The 14,853-nt window shown below is 35.4% G+C and overlaps 1 protein-coding gene across 1 annotated transcript; it reads right to left on the bottom strand.

Moving 5' to 3' along the window:
• Positions 1-248: 248 nt before the first annotated feature.
• LOC103034640 (cytochrome P450 3A27) lies at positions 249-11,717 on the bottom strand. Its single transcript, XM_049469354.1, has 13 exons — positions 11,537-11,717; positions 9,820-9,913; positions 9,385-9,437; positions 8,210-8,309; positions 7,466-7,579; positions 6,823-6,911; positions 6,165-6,310; positions 5,740-5,867; positions 5,413-5,491; positions 4,682-4,842; positions 3,708-3,934; positions 1,328-1,490; positions 249-728 (listed from the first exon to the last, which is right to left on the bottom strand). Exons 1-13 carry the CDS (start codon positions 11,608-11,610, stop codon positions 642-644), a joined length of 1,515 nt encoding a protein of 504 aa, XP_049325311.1. The 5' UTR covers positions 11,611-11,717; the 3' UTR covers positions 249-641.
• Between the last annotated feature and the right edge of the window lie 3,136 nt (positions 11,718-14,853).

Raw genomic sequence — 14,853 nt, 5'->3', positions numbered from 1 at the left:
TCATTTTCTGTAAATAAATGCTCTAAATGAGAATATTTTTATTTGTAATTTGGGAGAAATGTTGTCTGTAGTTTATAGAATAAAACAATAATGTTCATTTTACTCAAACATAAACCTATAAATAGCAAAATCAGAGAAACTGATTCAGAAACTGAAGTGATCTCTTCATTTTTTTTCAGAACTGTATATATTTAATGTGTGATATTACTGATTAATAACTAAATGGAGAAGTTAAACCACACAGACTGTTACCAATGAAAAAATATGATTTTATTTTATTAAGAAATCCTAACTCATATTCCTCAAAGTAAAAAATTAGACGACAAAATACATATAAATGTAGATATAAAACATAAGTCTATATAAAATGAATGTGATCAGTAAAAATATTACATTTATTAACTCATCAGTGCAGGAATTATTTCAGTCAAATACAGAAAGAAATATGAATAATTAATGAATAATTAATAATAATTCATACTGCTGACTGAGGTATATGTGAGTGCAGAGGTAATTAAGGTGAAATTATACTCAGTGTAATGTGATATGGTGAGTAACAGGATGGAATATAATAACATTAATTACTATAAAACTCTATAATTAGAGTGTAAATTATATATTTTTGAGTAAACTGGTGTAAATTAGTTGCTGGAATCAGCTCGGGGGGTGAATTTGAGGATGATGGGTTTGAGAGTAGTCAGAAGAGCTCCAGCCAACTGCAGAGGAACCTGACCACAGAAAAAATGACAAACTATTAATTACAAAAATATATATATAATTTAATGTCAAAAAGTACTGTGTACAATGATGTCACTCAAATTCAATAAACACAATTAAGCTTTCACAATTTAATGAGCTTTAATTTAAAATTGTGAGATTCAAACATTCAGTAGAAACAAAAAAAAATGTACATTTTTATCTATTTTGTAATAACTACGTAACTATCAAAATTAGATTCGTCCTTGTTTAAATTAAATATTTTTTTACATTCATTTATTTATTGTTGATTTTTTGTTCATTTAAATGTTACACAAAGAAGTAATGATTTTAATAACTGTGGGATGTGGGAACAACAAAACAAAATTTAATGAAAGAAAAATAGGTAATAATTAAAGTACATCTACTAACAATACTAGTACTAGTAAAGTAAATCTACTAGTAACAATATCTAGTATTAAAAAGGCAATTAGGGATCTTCTAAAATAACCATAACTTAAACATTTTAAACATTTTAATGGAAATTTCTGAAACTTTGGGTTTAATAAGGTTTGTTATGGTAATATTTTATGTTTAATATTAGTAGTATAGTTTAGTATTAATATCTGACCTGGGTCTGGTCACACACTTGGACGTTGAATCTCTGCAGGATCTCTACGATGGCGAGTTTCATGGCCAACTGAGCGAATCTCATCCCGATACAGTTTCTGGGTCCAGAACCGAAAGGCATGTAGACGTAGGGGTCCACATTCTCCTTATTCCCTTTAGTGAACCTGCAGATCAGAACCGGATCAGAACCGGATCAGTTTAATACCTATTTAATTACAAAACTTTCAAAAATAAAGAAAAGCAGCTGTAAGAGTAGTAGAAAAATATAGCAACATAGCACTGACAGTAGTTAGTAATAATAGGGCAGTATTGATAGTAGTAGTAGCAACAGCAATAGTAGTATTAATAGAGGCCAGAGTAGTCAAGGCCGTAGTAGGTACTAATAGGGCAGTAATAAGAGTAGTAGTGGAACAAATAATAGTAACAAAGTACTAATAGTGACAGTGTTAGTACTAATAGGGCAGTAAAGTATTAGTAAAACCAGAGGTAGTAATAGCAGCAGTATTAATAAAATTAGTAACTGTAGCATTAGTATCAGTAGTTGTATTAGTAACAGTTAGAGTATTGTCAGTGTGAGTAACTGTATCCGTAACAGTATGAGTAGTTGAATTAAGAGCAGTTAGAGTATTATCAGTGTGAGTAAAGTAGCAATAACAGTATCAGTAGTAGTATTAGTAACAGTATGAGTATTGTCAGTGTGAGTAAAGTAGCAGTAACAGTATGAGTAGTAGAGTATTATCAGTGTGAGTAAAGTAGCAGTAACAGTATGAGTAGTAGTATTAGTAGCAGTTAGAGTATTGTCAGTGTGAGTAACAGTATCAGTAGTAGTATTAGTAACAGTTAGAGTATTATCAGTATGAGTAAAGTAGCAGTAACAGTATGAGTAGTAGTATTAGTAACAGTTAGAGTATTGTCGGTGTGAATAACAGTATCAGTAGTAGTATTAGTAACAGTTAGAGTATTGTCGGTGTGAATAACAGTATCAGTAGTAGTATTAGTAGCAATTTGAGTATTGTCGGTGTGAGTAGCAGTATCAGTAGTAGTATTAGTAGCAGTTTGAGTATTGTCGGTATGAGTAACAGTATGAGTAGTTGTATTAGTAGCAGTTTGAGTATTGTCGGTGTGAGTAACAGTATCAGTAGTAGTATTAGTAACAGTTAGAGTATTATCAGTATGAGTAAAGTAGCAGTAACAGTATGAGTAGTAGTATTAGTAACAGTTAGAGTATTGTCGGTGTGAATAACAGTATCAGTAGTAGTATTAGTAGCAGTTTGAGTATTGTCGGTGTGAGTAACAGTATGAGTAGTTGTATTAGTAGCAGTTTGAGTATTGTCGGTGTGAGTAACAGTATCAGTAGTAGTATTAGTAGCAGTTTGAGTATTGTCGGTATGAGTAACAGTATGAGTAGTTGTATTAGTAGCAGTTTGAGTATTGTCGGTGTAAGTAACAGTATCAGTAGTAGTATTAGTAACAGTTAGAGTATTATCAGTGTGAGTAAAGTAGCAGTAACAGTATGAGTAGTAGTATTAGTAACAGTTAGAGTATTGTCGGTGTGAATAACAGTATCAGTAGTAGTATTAGTAGTAGTTTGAGTATTGTCGGTGTGAGTAACAGTATGAGTAGTTGTATTAGTAGCAGTTTGAGTATTGTCGGTGTGAGTAACAGTATCAGTAGTAGTATTAGTAGCAGTTTGAGTATTGTCGGTATGAGTAACAGTATGAGTAGTTGTATTAGTAGCAGTTTGAGTATTGTCGGTGTAAGTAACAGTATCAGTAGTAGTATTAGTAACAGTTAGAGTATTATCAGTGTGAGTAAAGTAGCAGTAACAGTATGAGTAGTAGTATTAGTAACAGTTAGAGTATTGTCGGTGTGAATAACAGTATCAGTAGTAGTATTAGTAGCAGTTTGAGTATTGTCGGTGTGAGTAACAGTGTGAGTAGTTGTATTAGTAGCAGTTTGAGTATTGTCGGTGTAAGTAACAGTATCAGTAGTAGTATTAGTAACAGTTAGAGTATTATCAGTATGAGTAAAGTAGCAGTAACAGTATGAGTAGTAGTATTAGTAACAGTTAGAGTATTGTCGGTGTGAATAACAGTATCAGTAGTAGTATTAGTAGCAGTTTGAGTATTGTCGGTGTGAGTAACAGTATGAGTAGTTGTATTAGTAGCAGTTTGAGTATTGTCGGTGTGAGTAACAGTATCAGTAGTAGTATAAGTAACAGTTAGAGTATTATCAGTGTGAGTAAAGTAGCAGTAACAGTATGAGTAGTAGTATTAGTAACAGTTAGAGTATTGTCGGTGTGAATAACAGTATCAGTAGTAGTATTAGTAACAGTTAGAGTATTGTTGGTGTGAGTAACAGTATGAGTAGTAACTCCGGACCTCAGGGGGTTGAAGGTTTCGGGGTCAGGCCAGTACTCCGGGTCTCGGTGGAGGACGTAGGTGGGGATCATGACGACGGTTCCTTTAGTAACAGTTACTCCACAGATCTCCACCGTTTTCTTGCACTGTCTCTCCAGCCGAGGAACGACGGGGTACAACCGCATCGACTCGCTCATAGCGGCATCCAGATAATCCATACTCACCAGAGCATCGTACAAAACCGGAGCCTGGAGCCGGAACAAACACAGGAAACTACCTCAGAACCTAAACAGACCCGGCACTCAGCCCTGAGCCCTTAACAAATAAATACTAAAACTTAAAATATCTGTTCACATCTCATGTGGTCAATGTGGATGGTGGATGATGTGGTATCGCATTTGTTACGTAGGTTAATTTGGGTGGTAGACAGAGTGGTATCACAGTTATTACATATGTATCGCAAAGGCGGAGACGTGGTTAATGTGGACAGTGGACGGTGTGGTATCATGGTTATTCGGTGTGTTTCGGGGGGGGTGTGGTTATTCTGGGCAGTGGTTTCAGGCATGGTGGCATGGTTAATACGGCTGGTAGACAGTGTGGTAACGCAGTTATTACATATGTTTCAGCAGAGGTGGTAACATGTTAATGTCTGTCGTGGGTGTCGTGGTATTGCAGTCATTACATATGTTTTGACAGGGGGCGACATAGTTAACGTGGATGGTGGACGGCATGGTATCACAGTTATTAAGTATATTTCAGCAGGTGATGAGGTGGTAAATGTGGGCAGTGGATGCTGTGGTATCCATCTTCAGAGGCAGTGATGCAGTTAATGTGGTCGGCGTGGAATTGTAGGTATTACGTATGTTCCGGTAGAGACAGTGACGTGGTTAATGTGGGAGGTGGACGATGTGGTATCTGCTAAAACTTAATGACACCTGTAGCTATATTTTAAATTTCTAAGCGTAGATGTTTTGAGAGAGCTGTTTGAGAGTCACCCAGTTGGGGAAGGTCCGATCCACTTCCTGCTGGAGTTTCTTCATGGCCTCAGGGTTGGTGGCGATGTTGTAGAAGAAGAAGGTCAGAGTGCTGCTGCTCGTCTCGTAACCGGCGAAGATGAAGATCATGGCCTGAGACAAGATCTCATGATCAGTCAGACCTGCAGGAGGAGCAACAACGCAACATTTCATACAGATAAAATTACTTTTAACAAGCGAATAACGTCTAAACAACGATCTCACAATCATTTTAGAATAGGAAATACAATAGATTTTAAATAACGGCTTTGTTCAACATTGGCGTTAGCGTGCCGAGTAAAAGCCTTGAAGCTTATTAAAAACCACTGTTTACATCCCATAACTCTAGCTTCAGCTCCGAGCGCCGCCATCACTGTACTGATCATAACATAGACATATATACATAGACTCTGCACAGTCTGCCTCCTGGTGCCAGCTGCTACGCTATGCAGAGTCTATGTTTATATATGTCTATGTCATTATGAGTACAGTAATTTAACTACATCAAAAATATAACAAAAATAAGTAATAAGCAAACAAACAAACAATTGAAAGTGAAGGCAGAAAATAGCTAAATAAATGCAAAATAGGATGCAAAAATACCGCTATACCACAATATGGAAATTTTGGAGTTTTTTTTTCCGTGTCAGAATTTTCTGTAATATTATTATGTATGATCCAATATGGCACACCTCCAGCATGCAGAGCAGTACCTTTATGTGTCTCTTTTCCTTTGTCTGATTGATCTGACTTCTGAGAATCCATCATCAGCTGCAGAAAATCCACTCGGCTCTAAACACAGAAATGAAGACAAAGAATAAAACAAGAACATTTAGATAAAAGCACTAAATATATACCTCTAAAGTAATGCATACTAATAATTTAATACGAACTGTAGCAGTAAACTATTGTGGAGCTAAACTAAACTGCTGTAGGCTGAATGGGTGGAGCTAAAATGCTATGTATGCTGAAATACACAATTATATGTTGTTTTTTAATCAATTTTAGCAGTTTCAGCATTATGTATTTTAGCGATGTACCTTATGCTGGTTGATCATTTGTTCAGCTTTGATCTTTTGCACTGCGGCGTAAAAGAACTTGGTGACGGAGTCGGGAAAGAAGGAGAAGTTCATCTTCTCCAGCAGCGGCATGGTGAAGGGAAGGAGCGCTAACGGAGAGAAAGAGTTATAGAAATAGACTTATAAAACACAATGATTATAAAATAATCTTATTTTTTTATCAATGAGAAAAATGTTAGGCCTTTTAGATCGCTTAAGAAGTCCTAATCAGTGTTTCTGCTACATAGAAAATGTATTTTCTTTTGAAACAAGGCATACAGAAAGTGCAACAAGAGGAAGAGAGACATAAGACATTTCGCTAACATTACTATACTAGTCCTGTACAGCTGGTATCTTTCAGCTGGTAAACAGAGCGTTTTTGTATTAAAAGTGTATTATCAGGTTACCGCCGATGATGAAGACGGGGTTCTCGAAGTTAAACTGCAGTTTCTTGGCGTTGGTGACGAATGGGTCGTCGGGGTTGTTGAGGGAGTCGATGTCGACGCTGAACGCCGTGCTGGCAATCACGTCCATACTGTACGGTCCGAACACCCTGAACACCACAACAACCACCACCACCACAACCAGAACTTAGTAGTATACTTTTTAGCACTAAGCCCTGCCCCCTACTTAAACATGCCCCCTTAGTCCCACCCCCAATTAAACACAAACATGCCCACTTAGTCCTGCCCAACAAACAATGGATACATCTGATACATTTAATCAGGCTGAACATTTACACCAGGGGTCGGCAATTAAGTTTGTCCGCAGGACAGATATTTTCCAACCCATTATGTGGCCACAAAAAAAATTGTTTTGTAAAATGAAGTATAATGGGATGGAGTTCAGTAACAGGGGAGGAATATAAACAAAAGCTCACCAGAGAAGCATTTCATTTATTCATTTTTTCATTATCTTTCATTATAATTCAAACAAACAACCTCACGGTCAGATGTTTTATGCCTGCGGACCAGATCTGGCCCACGGGCCGCCTATTGCCGACCACTGGTTTAGGGGTTAAATATATACAGTTAAAGAAAGTGTTGCGTGAGTAACTGTACTCACCCCTTCAGGTCCACGGTTCCGCCCTGTTCTGCGGTTTTCTGCAGGTGTTTTATTAAAGTACTGGAGTGTTTCTTCATGATACCAAACATCTGCCAATCAACACAGTTACCTGTTACCACAGCTACCTGTTACTAAAGTTACTATAGCAACCTGTTACCACAGTTATCTGTTACTAGAGTTATCTGTAACCACATTTACCTGTTACTAAAGTTACCTGTTACCAGTTTTCTTTTACCAGAGCTACCTGTTACCACAGCTGTTACCACAGCTACCTGTTACTAAAGTTACCTGTTACCACAGACATCTGTTACCACAGTTACTGTTACCATGGCTACCTGTTACCACAGTTAAACAGCTACCTGTTACTACAGTTATCTGTAATCACAGTTACCTGTTACCATGGCTAACCGTTACCTGTGGATTTATTTCACGTTACGCACAAAATTAACCACACCCATGATTAATTGAGAGAATTAGTACATGGCTCACGTACAGATAAACATGTATCGGCTGATGGATAGAATCTAGGCTCAGATCAGTCATGATATTTAGATTTTTCACTGGTCTGTTTGTATAATAATATTTTGATCAGTGTTAAATGGTGTTAAATGGTGTTAATCAGTGTTAATCAGTGTTAATATACCTCCTTCAGTCTGCCGCTGGTGAACGATGGTGAGAGGATGTTCCTGATTCTTCTCCAGTTGTCGTCCTCAACCACAGTCACGGCGTCGTACAGCTCACCGTTCAGAGGAAAGTCCTGACCAACATTCAGAAATACAACTTTAAAATCACAGTTTATAATCCAGAACTGAAGAAAATTACAAAACATAATATTATTTAGAGTTATTATTAAGGTTATAAACACTTTATTGATCTTTATTCAGTTAAAAATCTAATGAATCTAATGAGTACTATTGAGTTTTAAGGTGAATTTTTGTCAGAAACTAAACAAAATGATATATTAGCCCAAATACAGAATACAATTTTTTATACATCTTTTTCATCATTACATTAATTAAATTGCCCAAATTGTTTTTAATATTCTTAATTCTTATTATCACTGCAAGTATAACAACAATCACAATACAACTTCCAAAAAAGTCCAAAATGTCAGAGTTCAATATGTTGTAATTTTGGTTGTGGGATATTCAGCGCATCTCTAATTTATGACGTAATTAATATTATTTAATTAATTCATTTTTATAAAAGGCTAGTCTTATCATAAATGTTACAGAAACTAAATAATAAAAGCAATAACAACAATGTGGACTTACCCAGAGTAACACACCACTAACAAACACTTAAACATTATTTATAATATAGGTTTTTATTTATCTCAGACTGTTGATTAATTGATTGGTTAATTGGTGCAGGGTGATAACGGTACCCGGCGGTTGGTGAAGAGGGTGTGGCACTCTTTAATCAGGACGGTTTTGATGATCTCTGTATCCATAACACACAGCAATGGCTGCCATACGTCAAATATACTGAAACACACACAACACAACATAAACACACACAACATAAACACACACAACACAACATAAACACACACAACATAAACACACAACATAAACACACACAACATAAACACACAACATAAACACACACAACATAAACACACAACATAAACACACAACATAAACACACACAACATAAACACACACAACATAAACACACACAACATAAACACACAACATAAACACACACAACATAAAAACACAACATAAACACACAACATAAACACACAACATAAACACACACAACATAAACACACACAACATAAACACACACAACATAAACACACAACATAAACACACAACATAAACACACACAACATAAACACACACAACATAAACACACACAACATAAACACACAACATAAACACACACAACATAAAAACACAACATAAACACACAACATAAACACACACAACATAAAAACACAACATAAACACACACAACATAAACACACACAACATAAACACACACAACAAACACACACAACATAAAAACACAACATAAACACACACAACATAAACACACAACATAAACACACACAACACAACCTCAGTAAAGCTACAGTCAGACCTTTTGCTGCAGTTTATAGTTTGCAATTTTTACAATATTCATATAATTTAGTAGTTTATTTTATTTTAAAAGGCAATTAGTGTGTTCGAAACTTGCATTTCCTGTCAATTCCCTGTTCTTAACTTACACTTGGGCTTTTAAATCTAACAGGATTTGTTAGATTTAAAAACAGAAACTTTCTGTAAAACACAGCTTCTAGAAAAGCAGTATTTTAGGTTTTGTCATTTTTTACAAAATAGATTTCGTAATCTGTATCTGACGTTCCTAAACTGACGTCCATGTGCTAAAAAGCAGCGCTTTAAGTTAAGTTTCGGTTTCATCTTCTCAAGCATCACAGTTCCAGTTTGTGCAGCTGGATTTAAAAGTGCCAAAATGAGTAAAAAAATAACAAATAAATTATTTATTTTGTATTTAGTTAAAAATGTACATCCATGATAAAAACACTATGAAAAGTTTGTAAAATTAACCTACCCCCAAACTCTGCCGAACTTCTGAAAACACTTTGTATCAAATGTGTGAAAACCCTGAAAGAAAGTTTACACAAAATTAAATTCATTATTTACATCTTAACCTCAAACACTTTATTCCAATCATAGAGCATTAGAACTGTGATTTAACCCCTTCAGACCTGAATTATGTTCCAGTGATGACAGAAATATAAAAATGCTGTTTTCTTTCTGTAATGAGCTCAAAACTAAAATAAATAAATAAATAAAACATTTAACAATGGTATTTTTATTCTATATAAGTTATGATATTTAATATTCAACTAATCATTCGCAAGCGGTAAAATATATATATATATATTTTTACTTTTCCCGTGCAGGGGGCGGGGCTAAGCTGCTGTTTGATTGGCTAATAAATGACTATTCAATTTTTGATAAGTGTAAAAATGGAACACGGTACCTTCATGTACTCAAATATGGTCCCAAAGAACGGCCGATATCCCGGTCCAGGAATTCCTAAATTTCGGAATAAACTTTTGGCCCGATGATCTAACCTATAAAAACGCAAACAGATTTGTTACATAACTGGGTGTACATATAATACTTAAATACATAAATACATACATACATAAGTACAGAACAGTGTGTGTACAGTTGTAAATACAGTAAATACAGCTATATTGTATTTGCAGCTAATACCACTTTTTCACACCAAATATAATATCTACATTGTTATACGCTTTTTAATGTGACCTTGTATAGCTGAAACTAACTTGTTAGCATTCCACCATTTCGTTTTTGTATGTTTTTGGATTCCAACATTCAGCCAAACGTTTTTAGATTCTAACATTTAGCCAAATTTTTTAGATTCCAACATTAATCTAAACGTTCTTGGATTCCCACATTCAGCCAAACATTTTTGGATTCCAACATTAAGTCAACAGTTTTTGGATTCCAACATTTAGCCAAAAGTTTTTGGTTTCCAACATTCAGCCAAACGTATTTAGATTCCAACATTCAGCCAAAAATTCTTGGATTCCAATATTTAGCCAAATGTTTTTGGTTTCCAACATTCAGCCAAAAGTATTTGGATTACAACAGTATGTAAACAGTTTTTGGATTCCAACATTTAGCCAAAGGTTTTTGGTTTCCAACATTTAGCCAAACGTTTTTATATTCCAATATTCAGCCAAAAATTCTTGTGTTCCAACATTTTGCCAAAAGTTTTTGGAGTCCATCATTGACCCAAACGTTCTTGGATTCCTACATTCAGGCAAAAGTTTTTGGATTCCAACATTCAGCCAACATTTTTTGGTGTCCAACATTCACCCAAAAATTCTTGAATTCCAACATTTAGCCAAAGGTTTTTGGTTTTCAACATTCAGCCAAAAGTTCTTGGATTCCATCATTGAGCCAAAAGTTTTTTTTAGATTCCAACATTTGGCCAAAAGTTTCTGGACACAGCTATATTAGCCTAGCTCCCCAGCTAAAACAGATTGCTATAAGGATGTTTAGCAATATTACAAAATGGTTCCAGGAAGGATGCCCTGTAACATTACAGAAATAATTTTCCAGGAACGTTCTGAAAACATTTGCATCACGATGTTATTATAACGTTTGTCACATAACATTGCCAGCTAGACTAATACTGATATTATGGAAACATTAAAACTAATATTTCTGATTTTTTTTTTCTAATTTAAAGAGCTTAAAAATATTTAATTAAAAACGTTCTAAGAACATACGAAAACTTGACAGATTGAACGTTTTAAAAATGTAATTAAACTGTAATTTAAAAAAACGGTCTACTAACTAAAAATTGTTAGCTTGGTTAGCATATTCCATCATTTAGCCAAATTTCGTAAACTTCTATATTTAGTGAAAGTTCGCAGAAACAGCTTTATTAGCCATATATACTGTAGTTGCATTTCACCATTAAGAAGCAACACCTTAGCAACCACCCAGCAACACCTTAGCAACCAGCACCTGTATCACATAAACACTGTTTCTGCAGGAACTTCAGTCTATTAATTAGTTACAATAAACTCAGATTAAACTGATTAACCTGATTGGTAATACGAGTTATCTAGTTACTCTATACAACTTTATCCAGTCTAAGCAGTTTAGGCAGTGTTTCCGGTTTGCGGTATATGGTTATATAATGTGTATAAACTCACATCAGTACCAGTCCCAGCAGAACCAGCAGCAGAACCCAAGTTTCAGTAGAACCGAGCCACCAGAACAGTCCCATCCCAGCCTGCAGAACCAGTTAAACCCTCTATAAACTGAGTTAAACTGAGTTAATCTGAGTTAATCCGGTACCGGACCCGGTTCTGCTGCTGTTTACACCGAACTCAAATTCACCTGGACCGCAGAACCCAGGAACCGCATCCCCCTCCACCTCCAAACCGCAGCAGCCAATCAGAGCGAGGCACGACTCGACCACAGCCAATCACAGCGCGCTCCGAGCTCTCATCGCTGTCTTTAGCAACACTTTAGTAAACAGCTAAAACACCGGATTAAACTCATTATTTAGACCTTTAATAATGTTTTAATTATATACTGTTTTAATATTTAACTTTAGCAGATTTTGTACTGCAGTAAATACAGTATTTATGCAGAAATGTGAGATTAAACCTGTAATAAACACAATAAATGACCTTTAACCCATTTATATCCGAACAATAACAGATAACACAATCTGATTGGTCAAAACAGATATATGATTATTATCATAGTTATATAGTTACATATAGTTTAAGTAAAATGTAGTTCTTATTATAGTTGTGCAGTCAAATATAAAGTTGCAAAGAAAACAAGTTCATATTCATAAAGTTTTAAGAGTTCAGAAATCAATATTTGGTGGAATAACCCTGGTTTTTAATCACAGTTTTTTTCATGCATCTTGGCATCATGTTCTCCTCCACCAGTCTTACACACTGCTTTTGGATAACTTTATGCTGCTTTACTCCTGGTGTAAAAATTCAAGCAGTTCAGTTTGGTGGTTTGATGGTTTGTGATCATCCATCTTCCTCTTGATTATATTCCAGAGGTTTTTAATTTGGTAAAATCAAAGAAACTCACCATTTTTAAGTGCTCTCTTATTTATATATCATGTTATGGTAAGGTCAGTATTTACAGTTTATCCATTATATGTGTTTATATGTAGTTGCTATTATATTTGTACAGTTGTACATTGCTATAAATTTAAATATATTTATATATAGTTGTTATAGTTATATAACTAGTTATAGTTATACGTAGTTGTGCAGAAATATTTAGTTATATACAGTTGTTATTATAGATACAGAGCTATACAGTACAAGTCAAACGTTTGAACATCTTAATTTCAGTGTTTGTTCATTATTTTAAAATATTCTAAATTGTAGATTAAACTGAATGGGTGGGGCCAAACTCTTGCAATGTAGCTGAATGGGTGTGGCTAAACTCTTGTGATGTAGCTGAATGGGTGTGGCTAAACTCTTGTGATGTAGCTGAATGGGTGTGGCTAAACTCTTGTGATGTAGCTGAATGAGTGGGGCTATACTGCTGTAGGCAATTTACAGTACCCCTTGACTGTAAATGGTTGTAGCCTCTGATGATGTCATGATAATAATGCCATGGTGATAATGTCATGTGATGATGCTCTGCTATGGTGGTAACGTCATGGCAATGGTGCCATGGTGAAGATGTCATGGTGGTGAAGTAATGGTGATGATGCCATAGTGATGATGTAATAGGAAGTATAAGGCTAGCTGAGCAGGTTTGAACCAGCTGTTACCTGCTGCTCTGACACCACTCCCCCCGTAATGCATTATCATTATATGGATTAGAATAGAAGGTGGAGCTTATCTGAGGTCAGTGTTTATGAGTTACTTTATTACACAACCTCACTCTAGATCTGATTGGACGGATATGGAGCAGAGATAACCTCTATACACACACTTTACTGCCCATTTAACACTCTACACACACCCCATATCTACTGTTTAAACTATACGTCATACACTGATATACACATTTATTGCATATACTCTATATTACCTTGCCTGCCTTCTCTTATACTTCACTGTTCCAATTCTTAATCCATAGCGTTTAATATGATGTTGGTCCAGCCTTTACAGCTGTAACAGCTTTAAATGTTCAGTTTTAGGTTTCCACAAGGTTTAGGAGTGTGTTTATGGGGTGTTCTGTCAGGTTGAAGTCAGGGCCAGTTCTTTCACACCAAATTCAAAGCTCATGCATGTCTTTATGGAGATTGCTGTAGTCATGTAGGAACAGGATGAGGTCGTCCCTACAAAGTTGGGAGCATAAAATTGTCAAGAATCTCTTCGTTTGTTGAAGCATTGAGAGTTTCTTTCACTAGAACTAAGGGGCCGAGCTCAAATCCTGAGAAACAACCCCTCACCATAATCATTATTATCCCCCCCAACCAAACTTTATATTTGGCACAATAGAGTCAGACAAGTACCATTCTCCTGGCAACCAAACTAAACCTAGACTTGTACATTGGATTACCAGACGCTGTATGAGGTGCCTACAGAATGATGTTCTAATTTATACATTTTATTATATTATTATTGGTAGTAGTATTGATTAAAAAGCTGACCCAGGTGAAACAGGTAACAGTCCAGGCCTCAGCTTTCACTAGTATGCACCCAGTCTCTATTCTGTGTATATCCAGTGTGTACTGAGAGTGAGAGGCATGCCTGGGCAAATCCTTCTTCGTCTATATGGAAGGAGGTCAATGTGACTCAGCACTTCTTCTTTATTCCCCCTCTCTTTTATTCTCCCTTTTATTCCCTCTGTTCTCAAGTTTCACATCTTTTAAAAAGGCCGAAATCCACCCAAACTTTAGTGAATCTACTGAATGCTATTTAATAATAGGATTTATACTGTATTTGAGAAAACACAGGATAATAAAATACTCTGTGAAGTATTTAGGTGCTCTTATCTGGGGAGCTGTTAACATAATACAATTTCCTACATGTAATTGCTAATCTATAACAGTTAATTGTTTCGTCATAGTTTGAATAAGTTTAGTAATAATCAACAATGCAAAACATTTTATTACTGTATATTAAGTTAAAATTTACAATAAATGTTAAGAGGCTTTAATCCCACAAGAACTAGCACCTCCTAGTATTTATAATCTGAACCGCAGGTAAATCCTAGAGAAGGGTCATTAACTTACAATTAAGTGTATGATAATTGGGTCAGATTTGTCAATAATATGTAAATGAGTTTATACAGTGTTTTAAGTGTGGAGCACCTTATACTTAATGCTTTAAAATACTGTGTATAATATACAAATTTGTTTAATATGTAATATCCGCCAGTTCCTTTTACAGAAACAGCAGTGTTTGTTGCAGTGTGTATTCAGAGCGTGACAGAGTATATGCTGTACAAGCATAAACAATTACAAGGTCCATCATAAAACCCAATAAACCACCATAAAACTGACTTATTACACAGCCCTCATCACTGCAGCCTA

Source organism: Astyanax mexicanus, chromosome 21 (assembly GCF_023375975.1).
Source record: "Astyanax mexicanus isolate ESR-SI-001 chromosome 21, AstMex3_surface, whole genome shotgun sequence".
Taxonomy (NCBI): Eukaryota; Metazoa; Chordata; class Actinopteri; order Characiformes; family Acestrorhamphidae; genus Astyanax; species Astyanax mexicanus.
The sequence above is the reverse complement of the archived record's forward strand: the minus strand, read 5'-3'. Positions and strand labels throughout refer to the sequence as shown.

Bases quoted from the DNA above. Each gene is read 5' to 3' on its own strand.
- LOC103034640 (XM_049469354.1), bottom strand. From the start codon at position 11,610: ATGGGACTGTTCTGGTGGCTCGGTTCTACTGAAACTTGGGTTCTGCTG. The intron at 6,311-6,822 runs GTGAGTACAGTT...TGTGGTGTTCAG, and splicing joins GGAACCGTGGACCTGAAGGG to GGTGTTCGGACCGTACAGTA. The intron at 5,492-5,739 runs GTACATCGCTAA...TTCTGTGTTTAG, and splicing joins AAATGATCAACCAGCATAAG to AGCCGAGTGGATTTTCTGCA.